Genomic DNA, 12,754 nt, shown 5'->3' with positions numbered 1-12,754 from the left:
TAGTTTCAGCCCATGGGCTTAGCTGTCCTGCGGCCTTCGGGATCTTACTGGGCACAGGATCAAATCCCTGTCTCCTGCATTGGCAGGTGGATTCTTAACCACCGACTCCTTTACCACCTATTTTGTCTGCCATTAATGGTACACTTTAGCTCTCCGTGTAACATACTACATATATATTTGTGTGTTTGTGTAAATGCATAAGCCCACAGTGCTTCCTTAAATTCTGCTGCCTCGATGCTTCTCTGTCTCCCTCTAGACTCAGCCTTATCTGGTTATGTGTGTAGCTTTGGGTCATATTTTTTGCTGCTGTTTAACAACCGTTAGTAAGAATATACCACAGTTCATTGCATTGCATGGGTGAATATGTGGACTGTTTTGGTTTGTAATGTTTTCAAGGCTGATAGGAGTATCCTTTGACTTGTGCATAGATTCTACAGGGTATATAGCAAAGAATATATTTAAAAAGTGGTGTTTAAAAATTTTTAAGTTTAATTATTATGTTTTTGACTGTGCTGGATCTCCGTTGCTGTGAGCAGGCTTTCTCTAGTTGTAGTGACCAGAATCCTCATTCTGGTGGCTTCTCTTAATGTGAGCCTGGGCTCTAGGGTGTCCGGGCTTTAGTAGCTGCGGTTTGTGGGCTCCAGAGCATAGGCTCAGTAGTTGTGGTGCATGGACTTAGTTGCCCCAAGGCAACGTGGGGTCTTCCCAGAGCAGGGAAGGCATTGGCAGGTGGATTCTTAACCACTGGACCACCAAGGAAGTCCCAAAAAGTGATATTTAAAATTTTCTCTGGATAGTCAATGATAAAACATGCTAATCTAATGCAAAGGTTATCTTATTGTAAATCTTAGTATTTTGACATAATGGAAAACATTGTTCATTTTGGTATCTAATATTTCTAGACACAGTAGCTAAAAGGGCAGTCAGATGCTTTTGCAGTCAAGAGTAGCATTCGGGACACAATATACAGCCTTGACCCAGCTGTCCTTCCTCCCCCACATCCTTTAGTTCTGTGGGTCTTTCCAAGGAAAATAAAAGTGAATCATGCAATTGATTTCATCAGAGGCAGACATCTCCTCAGGACTTTTGTCTGTGGGAGTCCTGTTCTGGGGAAGAGCATGTGAATGATGAGCTGTGTAGAGCTGGCGCTATGCCAAGGTCAGGTGAAGCTTTGACATGCATAGTGAGATTCTCTTCTCTGAATTACGTGAAACACAGATCCAAGTAATTGCCAGATGTAATATTTCCTCTGCATGCTCTGTGGTGGAATTTGCTGGTCAAAGCATCATTATTTCATTTATTGGGCAGTTTGAGATTTGATATCTAAGTCTTTGAGATAGTCCAAGTTTTCCATCAGCTTTTGTAGCAAGCATTAGTGAAAGAGGAAAATGGTACTTAAATAGTAATTTAATCATTACAGTGACCGACTGCCCAGCTTTTATGGTTATCATTAGTAGTTTTAGGAGAATTCTACTACTTTCGGTTTGGTTCAGTGAAATAATTGTATGATTTGTTTGATGGAAACTCTTAGTTTAAGGAGAATTTTTTTTTCTTTGGGTGAGCTGAATGGTCTTGAAGGGTATGTGCTTTGGGACACACAGCCGTGATTAACTGGAATTTCACTTTATGGAAATGCTAGTTATATTGTAAAGAAGTACCTTTCCAGCATGCTTCAAAAAACTGATCAGAACAAACTAGCAAGGAAATATGGAAAATTTGACTTAATTGTAAAAGACATTTTAAATTAAAACAGTGGATCTCAGATGGCTCTTAAATTTGTGCTTATTTGCATATATTACCAATTAGTCAGAAAATTGGGAAATTTCTGGTTACACTAATATTTGAATATAGTTACATAACAGTTTTGAAAATCTCAGTTTATAGTAGTGAAATGAGCTCCCTTTTAAATCTAAACCCTATTAAAGATTTATGCAAGATTCTTTATGTAACTTTGGTTTCCAAACAAAGTAACCATTCCAGATAAGGTATAAAATCATTTATTCTTCACACTGGGTCTTCATTAAAGCTCATCTGATCTTTCGTTTCAGTGTTTCAGAGTTTGCTTCACATCTCACAAAGGTTTTCTCCCGGGCTGGGTGAAGTACTAGATCATTCATGTTTTCTGAGCAAAATGTCATTCTGCATAGGAAACATCAAACACAGCACTAAGTTTTAGATGGAGCTTATTGAAATGTTTTGTCCTTTGTTAAATACTCAATTCATGTAACATAAACTTTATGCTATTTTTTAAAAGAAAAAAAAAATAAACTAGGTCTTTATGACCACAAATATTTTTATAACTTCAGAGAAAAACAAAACCCAAATCAGTTAAAGCAATCTGTGTAAGGCTTCCAGGAGCTCTTCATGGTGTGATATTTCACTTCTGTAAAGAACTCAAAGTCCTGGGGCAGTCCTGCTTTGTTCTGCCTTATACAGCTCATCAAAGATTTGAGAGTAACAATTGTTTCTTTCACTACATGACCCTGTCTCCAAGGCAAACAGTCGCACTTTCTTCAACTGTTCCTCACAGGCAGGCTTCGCTCCCAGCCTTCCTTCTTTGGACACACTCCAGTTTGTCAATATCCCTCTTAAAGGTACCTGGGCATGAGGCCACTGTCACCAGCGTCTGCCTGGCTCAGCATTATAAGCCTGCCCTTCCCTCTTATTTGATCTTTCAGCCACAAAGGACATCACCATGGGTTGTGGGTCTCTCTTGGAGACCAACAGCTGATGACTTTGACTATTGGTTTGGCCTGAGATGCTATTTTGTGTTACTGACTTCAGCTGAATCTATTTGGGGAAAAAAAAAATAGCAATAGTCACAGAGAATTGTAGTTTATAGCTTCTTTTTTAAAAAAAATTATATCTAAGGTCAAGTATTTACTAAATCAAACTTCTAAAATTAGAAAGTATTGTAATTATGGATACATTTGAAAAATTCAAATAGTAAAGAAATATATGTTCAGTTCAGTTCAATTGCTCAGTTGTGTCCGACTCTTTGCAACCCCATGAATCGCAGCACGCCAGGCCTCCCTGTCCATCACTAACTCCCGGAGTCCACCCAAACTCATGTCCATTGAGTCGGTGATGCCATCCAGCCATCTCGTCCTCTGTCGTCCCCTTCTCCTCCTGCCCCCAATCCCTCCCAGCATCAGAGTCTTTTCCAATGAGTCAGCTCTTCATGTGAGGTAGCCAAAGTATTGGACTTTCAGCTTTAGCATCAGTCCTTCCAAAGAACACCCAGGACTGATCTCCAATATATAAAGTTGAGTATTAAAGGTCTTCTCCATCACCTTTCACTAATATGACTCCTCTCCCTGTTTTCATGGTTTGGTTTCTATCTTTCCAGACCTCTTTGTATGCATTTACACTTGTATGGGTGTTCATATACAAACATAAAATTTGTTGTATGAATTTTTCTGAAAAAATTTCCTCATTATCAAATAACATACTTGGAAACCTGTTTGTGTAAGTATATACACATCTATTTCATTCTCAGATGGACCTAAAGATGATCATACTAAGTGAAGTAAGTCAAACAGAGAATGACAAATACTGTATGATATCACTTATATGTGGAATCTAAAAAATTATGCAAATGAACTTGTTTACTAAACAGAAATAGACTCACAGACATAGAAAACAAACTTATGCTTACCAAAGGGAGGAGTGAAAGGGAAGAATAATTTGGGAATTCGGAATTAACAGATATACACTACTCTACATAAAGTAGATGACCATCAAGGACCTTAGCACAAAGAACTATATTCAATATCTTGTAATAACCTATAATGAAAAAGAATCTGGATAGGTGAATCGCTTTGCTGTACACCCGAAATACTATGAATCAACTATATTTTTTAAAAAAATCTACTTGATTCTTTCTCACCTGCTACATAACATTCCAGTGTATGGATGTACCACAATGCATTTAGCCATTTTCCTTTTAAAGGAGATTGGGATTTTCCCCAATGGGTTAGTATTTACAAACAGTACTGCAACAATCATTTTAGTGCATAGATATCCTTAGTGGATATGTTGAATATTTCTCCAGGGTAGACACCTAGCATAAAATTCTGGGTCAAGAGTCGGCATATGTCAAATTTTGATAATATAAGAGACCAAGGGCTTCATCTACTCTGTTTATTACTGTATATCCTGTGCCCACAGCACTGTCTAGCATAAGATAAATGTTCACTAAATGTTAGTTGTTGAATGAAATTCCCCTACAGAAGCTCTGTCACGAATAGTATATGAGAATGCCCATTTCTCCACACCTTTACCAACTCTGGATGTTATCTGTGTTTTAACTGCTGCAAAACTAATGGGTGACCAGCGATAATTTCATTGATTTTTGGTCTGCGTTTATATGATTACTGAGGCAATCAAACATCTTCTCATTTTGTTTAGCCAATCGCTTTTCATGTGTTGCTATAGAAAATCTCTGCTCTCGGTCTTCACCCTACAACAGTCCTCTCACCCCTGACTTTGTGCTTTAGAGGAAGAAAGTCACCTCTCATTCAACTCCTTCCACAGAGGTAAAGAGCAAGTCACTTAACCTTTTTTTTTTCTCTTATTGTTAGCAAAGAGATTAAGAGTGTGAGGTTTAATGTTTGCATCCCAGCTCTGGGATTTTAGTTTGTAAAAGGTACTCAGAAATTGGTAGTTGTTATTAGCCGCATGAGGTACATATTATAATTCCCATTCATTCCTAAAGAACTGAGTCTCAGAGAGGAACAGTTATTGTCTGAGCCTACATAGGTGGAAGCAGTGAAATCAAAATTTGACTTTAGGTCCAGCTGATGCAGAGGTCATTGGATTCTGTCTGCGTATTGCTCTTCTCACTGCCTGTCTCTCTGGGAATACCTCTTGGCCTCCCTGAAGCCTGCTGCAACATTTACCCACAGAACCAACCTGAACCATTGTCTTTCTTAGACTTCTAGACCCTGCAATACTAGATTCTCACTATTCAGAGTGCGATCCATGGACCAGCAGCATCAGCTGCGCCTGGGAGCTTGTTAGAGATGTAGACTCTCAGGCTCCATCTCTACCTACTGAAGCAGAGCCTACATTTTAACATGATTTCCAGATGATTCATGTGCACATTAAAGTTTGAGAAACCCTGGGATGAAGCAGATCATTAGTAAAATTAACGCATCTTGTTTTCCTAATTAGGTCCTGGAGTTTCTTAATGCCCAAAGCCACAACTCTGATATTTTTTTGGCATCCTTCCCAATGCCGTTGGGTACTCCAAAGACCCATAGGAAGCACTGAGTTAAAAACTTAAAGAACTATAGGTCCCAGATCCCTTCCTTCCTTTTCATGATGTACCTCTTACAGCCCTGAGGAAAGCTGTGATGTGCATATATATTCATTTCCATCTCTACAACACTGCTAGATTAAAGAAAGTCAGATCAACGGGACCATGACTAATGGAGGCGGAGCTGTTAGAAACTGCAGAGGCAACGAATGGGCAATGGATCAGATGAACCAAGTCAGACCTGGGCTCAGACAATTACTAGCAATGTCCCCAAGCTGTGTAACTCCCGTGAGCCTCAGGCTCCTAAGCTGCACAGCAATACTGCCTGTTTCAGAGGGTTGCTGGGAAGCCTCCTTGAGGTGAATGCTCTAGAGCCCCTAGTTCAAGCCCATGGTGCAGCAAGGGCTCTGTAACACTGCTCTCATTCCTCCCTCCCTTCTGCAGAGCTGTGTGGGTAAGCACCAGGGGAGAAGGCAGCCCTGTGTTTTATACTATCGTTCAGGTCGAGGCACCTAGAACTGTCATGGCGAGCGGCCTCTAAAACTGAGGATTTACTCTCTAGCTGAGAGAATCCGGGGAGGGTTGATGCTCAGAAGCTGAGCTGCTCTAAAGGGCCAACAAGTCATGCAAGAATAGCTAAGCGCTGAAGAGGAGAGAAGCAGTTTAATTTTCTCAAATTGATCATGTGGAGAAATCTGTTGGCTGACTGCAGAGTATGCTTTTAGTAATTGCCAGGATTTTGTATCCCAGGGAGATAAAATCTCAGAGTGCGGTTGTGTGAGGGACTCAGGGGGCATAAATCTGCCACAGGCGGCTGCTAGCAGTGACACCCCAGGGGTAAGGGAGGAGAGCAGTTCAGAGGTGAGGGGCGTGCTGCTCTTCAGCTCCGCTGGCGGCACTCCAGAGAGAAAGCAGGCTGCTCGACAGAGGGCAGTAGGAAAGGAGAGACACATTTCCTGAATAGAGTGGGGAGGAGACAGGAGAGGGTCTGCGGAACTGCAGAACCACAGAAAAGCGCGGCAGCCCTGGGAAAATATACCGAGCATCCCTTTGCTCTGCTGAGAGGACTAAGGGAGCAGCTGGACATCCTTTCTTGCCTTAACTCCCTGCCCTCAACCCACCCCTGCGTGTCCCAGGGCCCGTGGGCCAAGGGAGACATTCAGTCACACAGAACTGCACCTCCTGAGGGTAACCCGCTGGTCCACACCAGAATTTCCTAGGGCTCTTATTACCAAATGTGTGGTCCTCCATAGACCACAGCCAGTCAGAAGCTCTTCAGGTGGGTCTGGGAATTCTGCATGTTTCATAAGCTTCCCAGTGATCCCTTGGCATTCTAAGATTTGAAAGGTGCCACTTCAGTGTGAGATTTTGAGATTGTGATCTGCTAAAAGCATTTCTTTGGGTAAACAACAAAGAAGAAATGTCACTTTTGGGTCCTTGCTGTTCAAAATGTGGTCCTTGGGCCAGTACGTGGTGAAATCTGAAAAGCACTGGGCCAGTGAGTGGTTCTTAGACTCTGGAGGCAGGTAGCTGTTAACTGGGTGGGGGGCGAGGGGCAGAGGAAAGAGGCTAGATGGGAATCAGAGACCTGGGTGTAAATCTTGGTCCTTCCACCTGTGGCTTTGGGAACTCAGGATGGTCATTGCACCTTTCTGAGCATCTGTATGCCATCGCTGGAACATAACAATGCCCACTTCATAAGATAAATGCAAATATTAAATTGTGAAAATGCTGACGTAGGTAGATGCTCAACAGATGTTACGAGGAGGTTGAAGTAACACTCACCTTTGCTGTGTTTCTCCCACTTTGACTCGGATGCTCTTCAGAGCAAGGCCTGAGCGGAGGGACTCTCTTCTCCAGGGGATGATGGTTTGGACTGTATTCCAGACATTGGACCACACCATGCTGTTTTCCCACTTGAACTTGATCATGATCAGTTCCCCAATATCCACATCCAATGTTATTAGAAAGGAATAGGTTTCATTACTAGTAATTCCTTTGCTCCTTGAAGATACAAAGGAAACCAGACATAGTCAGTTGATTTGCAACGGCAAAGTGATGCTTAGGGACTTTCAGGATGTGTTAGATTTGCCTGAATGACTTGTGATGGTCTTTTCTTCTGCATTTCCCAAAGTGGTGGTGGACAGACTATTAATAGAGATAGCAATAGCTGTGCCAGGATAAAAAGGGGTTTTCCAGAGCAGTAATACTGGGAAAACCATCTTATTTTCTGTGATAGCATGTTTAAAAGGTTGCAAGTGTTCTGCAGGGATGAATCTAGCTAACTTCGTTTAGCTCAGGCTTCCTAATCTCTAGCTTAATACATCAGGAGAACTGCCTCCAAAACAGGCAGGTGTCTCTGGGCAATACAGCTTTCTGTAGGTTTGATCAACACATGAGCACCACACTACAGTCTTCCCTCCAGATCAGTGCTTTTCTTCCTCCCCAACATAAATAGAAACTTCCATTAAAACAACAAGTATAGCAGTAATAGAAAACCACATATAAAAGGGATGCAGCAGTTTGGAGCAAAATTTAAATGCAGATCCTTAGGTTTCATTATCAGCTTTACTCACTAATCTCCAAGACATTAAAATGTCCCAGTATTGACAGAGCAGTCAGGCACTCTTTCCACTACTTAGAACAATCCCTGCTCCCCCAAGGAGAGATTTGGGATGGTGCAGAGTTAACACTGGATTTAGGGTGAGACAGGTGGCTGGAGAATTCCCTGGCTCAGCTCATCTTAGCTCTTCCTGCAGGATGTTGCAAAGCACCGTTTAGGAATCCACCCACCCCACTAGGCTGGGAGCACCCTAAGGGTAGGATCCTCTCCACCTCTAGTGCAGAGAACTGACACATCCTTGCTGAGTGACTGAATCAGTGGGATGATTGGAGGTTCAAAACCAGGGGTGGTTTTCGGGAGCCTGAGAACCGTCCCTGGAGCAGGTGAAGGCTGGTGTCACTTCCCAAGGAGAGCCCATGCTGAGGGTGGAGATGCTGAAATAAAGCGGCCGGTGAAGCTGGCCAGCCTGTGCAGGAGGCGTGAGGCCACTGCCTGTGTTGTGAGCAGGTGTGTAGCAGGGCGAAGGACCGCCGGGGAGGGCTGGCAGTGCAGGCTGACTGAATGGAGAATTCTTGCCAAGTTGAATGAGACCAGTTTTATTTCCGGGTTACGGTTTTCGGGACTCACTGGCAAGGTGCTCAGGGCCTTCCTGGGGACAGGAAGGTGTCCTGCGCCTGCTCCCAGCTCTCCTCCTAGACTGGCCACCTCTGGTTCCCCTCTCCATTCAGCCCCTGTCGCTTCGGGCCCATCACAAACACACGTGGCAGCAACATAAAGTAATTTTGGGACTGGGCGAGGCCGAGGAGGCGTGACAAGATGCCGAGCGCGGGCGGACGTCCCATCTGACAGGGTGTTTGGGACACTCATACTGCGCCGAGAAAAGTAAGCTGTGCCTGGCCCGACCCTTGGAAAGCAGAGTCCATCCAGACCCTGTGAGAAAACTAAGCCTGTCCTCACCACGGACGGGGCTGTATCTCATACTCACAGAGTGATGGGGATCTTCTGCCTCTCCCCTCTTGTTCCGAGGAATGACACGGTGAAAGTTGGTTCTACAGGGTTCTCAGTTTGGTTGATGAACCGAATCTTGAACTGGTAATGATAAACTAGAGGGAGGTGGGATGGCGAGGGAGAGAGAAAGACAACATAAGCAGAAATTTTTAAAATAAAAAATCTTATATTTTTTAAAATTTAAGAAAGCAGAGAGAAAAGTATGGATGAATAGATACCCCAGTTTTGTTTTCTGGGTGGTGGAATTCTGAATGTTTTTTTATTTTCCTTTTTTTCCTTCTCTGAATTTCTTTAATGTCTAAGAGGACTTATGTTTGTAATATAATAAGTATTATCCAGCAAAAAAAAAAAAAAGGCAAAATAGGAGTATAGTTGGTATTCTCACTAATTTCTACATGAAGTTCTGTTGCACTATTCCATGTATTTAGCAAGAGTCCCCATTTATAAATGAAAGGATAGACTGCCTCTGAGGCCACTGACAAAAGCAAGAGAACACACTGCTATTTTCACTTTTGCCTGTAAATTTGATGGTGTTAGTTTTAGTGTGGGACAGACCAACAGCCAAGAAATATGCCCTGATGACCACATCTCTGCTTTCTGGGGCTTGGAAACTGGTTTTGTGGGGTTCAACAGCACATTTCCTGATAGAAATAAGACGAGTTCTAGTACCTGGGCCTAAAATTGTCCTATCTTTTCAAGTGTCCAGAATGTCCTTCTTCTGTGTTGTTTGGAATAGGGAAATTAATTTTATTCTTCTTTACCTAAATATAGCCTATATTTAGCTAATATAAGCAAATTACTATCAGACAGGTGTTGTTAAACATCTTACATGGCATCATCTCAGTTACTCATCATAATGACCCTATGCGGAGGATATTGCTATTATCAGCCTCATTTAAAACATTTTATTTATTTTTGGTTGCACTGGGTCTTTGTTGCTGCACATGGACTTTCTCTAGTTGCAGGGAGTGGGGGGCCACTCTTTGTTGCAGTGAATGGTAGCTTCTCTTGTTGAGGAGCACATTCTCTAGGTGTACAGGCTCAGGAGTTGTGGTGCCTGGGTTTAGTTGCTCTGAGGAATGTGGAATCTTCCTGGAGCAGGGATCAAACCCATGTCCCCTGCATTGTAGGCAGGTGCTTTACCACTGAATATCAGGGAAGTACTATCAGCCTCATTTTATAAAGAACAAAACCAGGGCTAGAGAGGTGAAGTGACCTGCTCAGGGTCACATAGCAGAGTCTGTGCTCATGGCCTGGAGCAATTGCCTTGCTCAGTCTGCACTGTTACATCAACCAGGTGTGGGGCTGTTTCCAAAATTATCCCACTTCATTTCCAAATAACTGATGGCTGCTTGGACTTCTTTATCTTGTTGTCTCCATATTCTCTAAGTAGCACTTTAGCTTAAACAGGCTTAATATGGCATGTCAACTTGATTGGTAGGACTGCCTGGGGCCCTATGTTGAGATGGGCTGTGAGACCATGTCTAGGCTCTTAGGATGACTGCTGTCTGCCTTGGGCAAAGGATAGGGGATATATGATTACTTGTTATTTGCTTTTTCTGTTCTAGATGATGATTAATCTACTAATCCTGATACAGTGCTTGCACATAGTCGTTGCTTAATAAACATGTGTGGGATGCATGAACTGGCAATTTGTTTGGGAATATCAGGATGCGTCTGAACATTAGGAAGATGGAAATCACCCCAGAGAATTCAGAGTTCTAAGCTTTGTTGTAGAATTCCTCCTGGAAAGCATAGATCATGGAACTAACCACTTGGTTATCCATTCCATGCACTCAGCATGTGGAAATTCACCATCCTCATGAATCAATCTACTTACTCCCAAATGGTACATTTCCACTGGAGGTTGGTAGCTATACACAGACCTGGCAGCAGCGGTGGCTAATGGCACACTGCCAACACATCAGCTGCAGGGTTCTGCTGTGCCTGTATTGCTGGGTTTCTGAGTTATTTACACGACTCTAACCTTTGGCATAAGCCCATTTTCCCATTTGGGTTTTGCAGTGGATTGGCTGCAGTCCTCTGCATAATAGGTGCTCAAATACTCCAGCCTGGGATAAAATAGTTAGATGCTCTCAAGACTGTGAGGCTGTGGGTGAGAAATAAGAGAAGGAGCGAGGGACCCCAGGAAGGGCCCCTAAACCCTTGAGTGACAGTGGTGGAGACAGAGACTCTGGTCTATCATCGCAGAAGCCTCTGGAGAGACCTTATGCTATTTGGGGGTCTGTCTAGGGAACTCTGTAACAAGTAAATAGTCTTGTAAGTTGAAATGGCACAAAAAGATCGAGACAAGACATTGGGGGTGTGGGGCAGAGTGTGGACAGGATGACATGAGAGAACGGGTCTCTAGTTAATTCCCAAACAAGGAGACAGAGAATCTTCCAGAGTATGCAAGGAACTCATAGCAACCAGTTTAATATGTATTCATTAGAAATCTACTACCCAGCCCAGTGCTAAAAGCTGCTGGGTATAAATGAATAAAACAGTGTAACTGGCTGTATGCATGGTAATACATTGACTAACATTTATTTTGTTTACCTGTGCCTGGCACTTTGTATTTTTATCTCATTTAACCCTTATGACCGGTGATACTATTATTATTTCATTTAAGAGAAGAGGAAACTGAAGCACAGAGAGGTTAAGTGATTTTTCCAGTATCACACAGCTAGTAAGTAGCATAGCTATGATGTAAGTCCAGGCCCCCTGACTCCAGAACTTGAACTTTTAAATGTTTATACCCAGGACCAATAGCTTTATATACCCTAAGGAAAATGTTCATGTGTGGAAAGAGGTTGAAGTTCAAAGACATCGTAACAGAATTTTTAATTAAAAATAAATTAAAAACACCCTAAATATTCACCAATAGAGAAATGACTATGGACTAATAAGGACAATTATTGTAATTACCATTTAGCTCTTTGTTTTGTTCCAGACACTGAACTATTGTTTCTCAAAATTATTTCATTTCTCTTTTCTACAACTTTGTAAGATGCCTACTTTAACCTCCATTTGCATCATTTTACAAATGAAGAAACTGAAGCTCAGGAAATTTAAGTAACTTGTCCATTGTCGTGCAGCTATGAACTAGCAAAGCTGCAATTAGACTTTAGTCTGCTGATTCCAAGTTCATATTCCCAAACATGTGATTTACTCTTATGAAGTGATTAAAAGATATTTTTGGAATGGTTTCAATGCTTATGAAAGAAGTGGGGAAAAAAACCCCAACCAGCCATCAGGATACACATTGTACATCTAACATGAGACTAATTCTAATAAAACAGAATGCACAGAAGGAGAGAGATTTGCAAAAATATTAAGTGATTATCTCTGGGGAGGGGAGATAAGTGATTTTTATTATCTTTTTTGTGATTTTCTGCAAGTTCCACATTTTCTGCAATGAGCATGTATTCTAATTAGACTCTTCCTGGAAAAAGAAAAAATTTTTTAAAGTATTAAGAAAGATCACAGAACCAGAAGCTGTGGTCCTGGCCTTAGAGGGGCTTGCAGCTGGGAAGCAGAGTCACTTCTGTGACCCTTGTCACCTCCTATCCAGTCTCATGGGCACCAATGTCCAGGATCTTCTCTCCTTGAGGGCAGTGTTGGGGTCATGTTAACACTTGAACCTCCGTGATTCACAGCAAACATTGGGAATCTAAGGAGTGCTTCTGGGGCTTTTTGTGTGAAAACAAGGCAGAACACGTGTTACATTAAGGAGTCTAATTGTGAATAGGACTGATCAGAATATTGCTTCCACTTGTTGAGATCCTACTAAACATCAGGCTACATACTAAGTGCTTTTTGTTGTTGTTGTTTAGTCGCTAAGTCGTGTCTGACTCTTTGCAACGCCCTGGACTGTAACCCACCAGTCTCCTCTGTCCATGGGATTTCCCAGGCAAGAATAC

The 12,754-nt window shown here is 42.3% G+C and overlaps 1 protein-coding gene across 1 annotated transcript in view; it reads right to left on the bottom strand.

Moving 5' to 3' along the window:
• LIPC (lipase C, hepatic type) overlaps nt 1,982–12,754 on the bottom strand; it is a 186,370-nt gene continuing 175,597 nt past the window's right edge. The window contains exons 9-11 of the mRNA XM_005685714.2: nt 8,809–8,926; nt 7,046–7,264; nt 1,982–2,139 (exon numbers count right to left, since the gene is read on the bottom strand). Coding sequence (XP_005685771.1) covers nt 2,028–2,139; nt 7,046–7,264; nt 8,809–8,926 — 449 coding nt within the window. The 3' untranslated portion in view covers nt 1,982–2,027. The remainder of the gene's footprint in view (nt 2,140–7,045; nt 7,265–8,808; nt 8,927–12,754) is intronic.

Source organism: Capra hircus, chromosome 10 (assembly GCF_001704415.2).
Source record: "Capra hircus breed San Clemente chromosome 10, ASM170441v1, whole genome shotgun sequence".
In the NCBI taxonomy this organism is placed as follows: domain Eukaryota; kingdom Metazoa; phylum Chordata; class Mammalia; order Artiodactyla; family Bovidae; genus Capra; species Capra hircus.
Note: the sequence above shows the minus strand (reverse complement) of the source record. Positions and strands in the feature narration are given on the sequence as shown.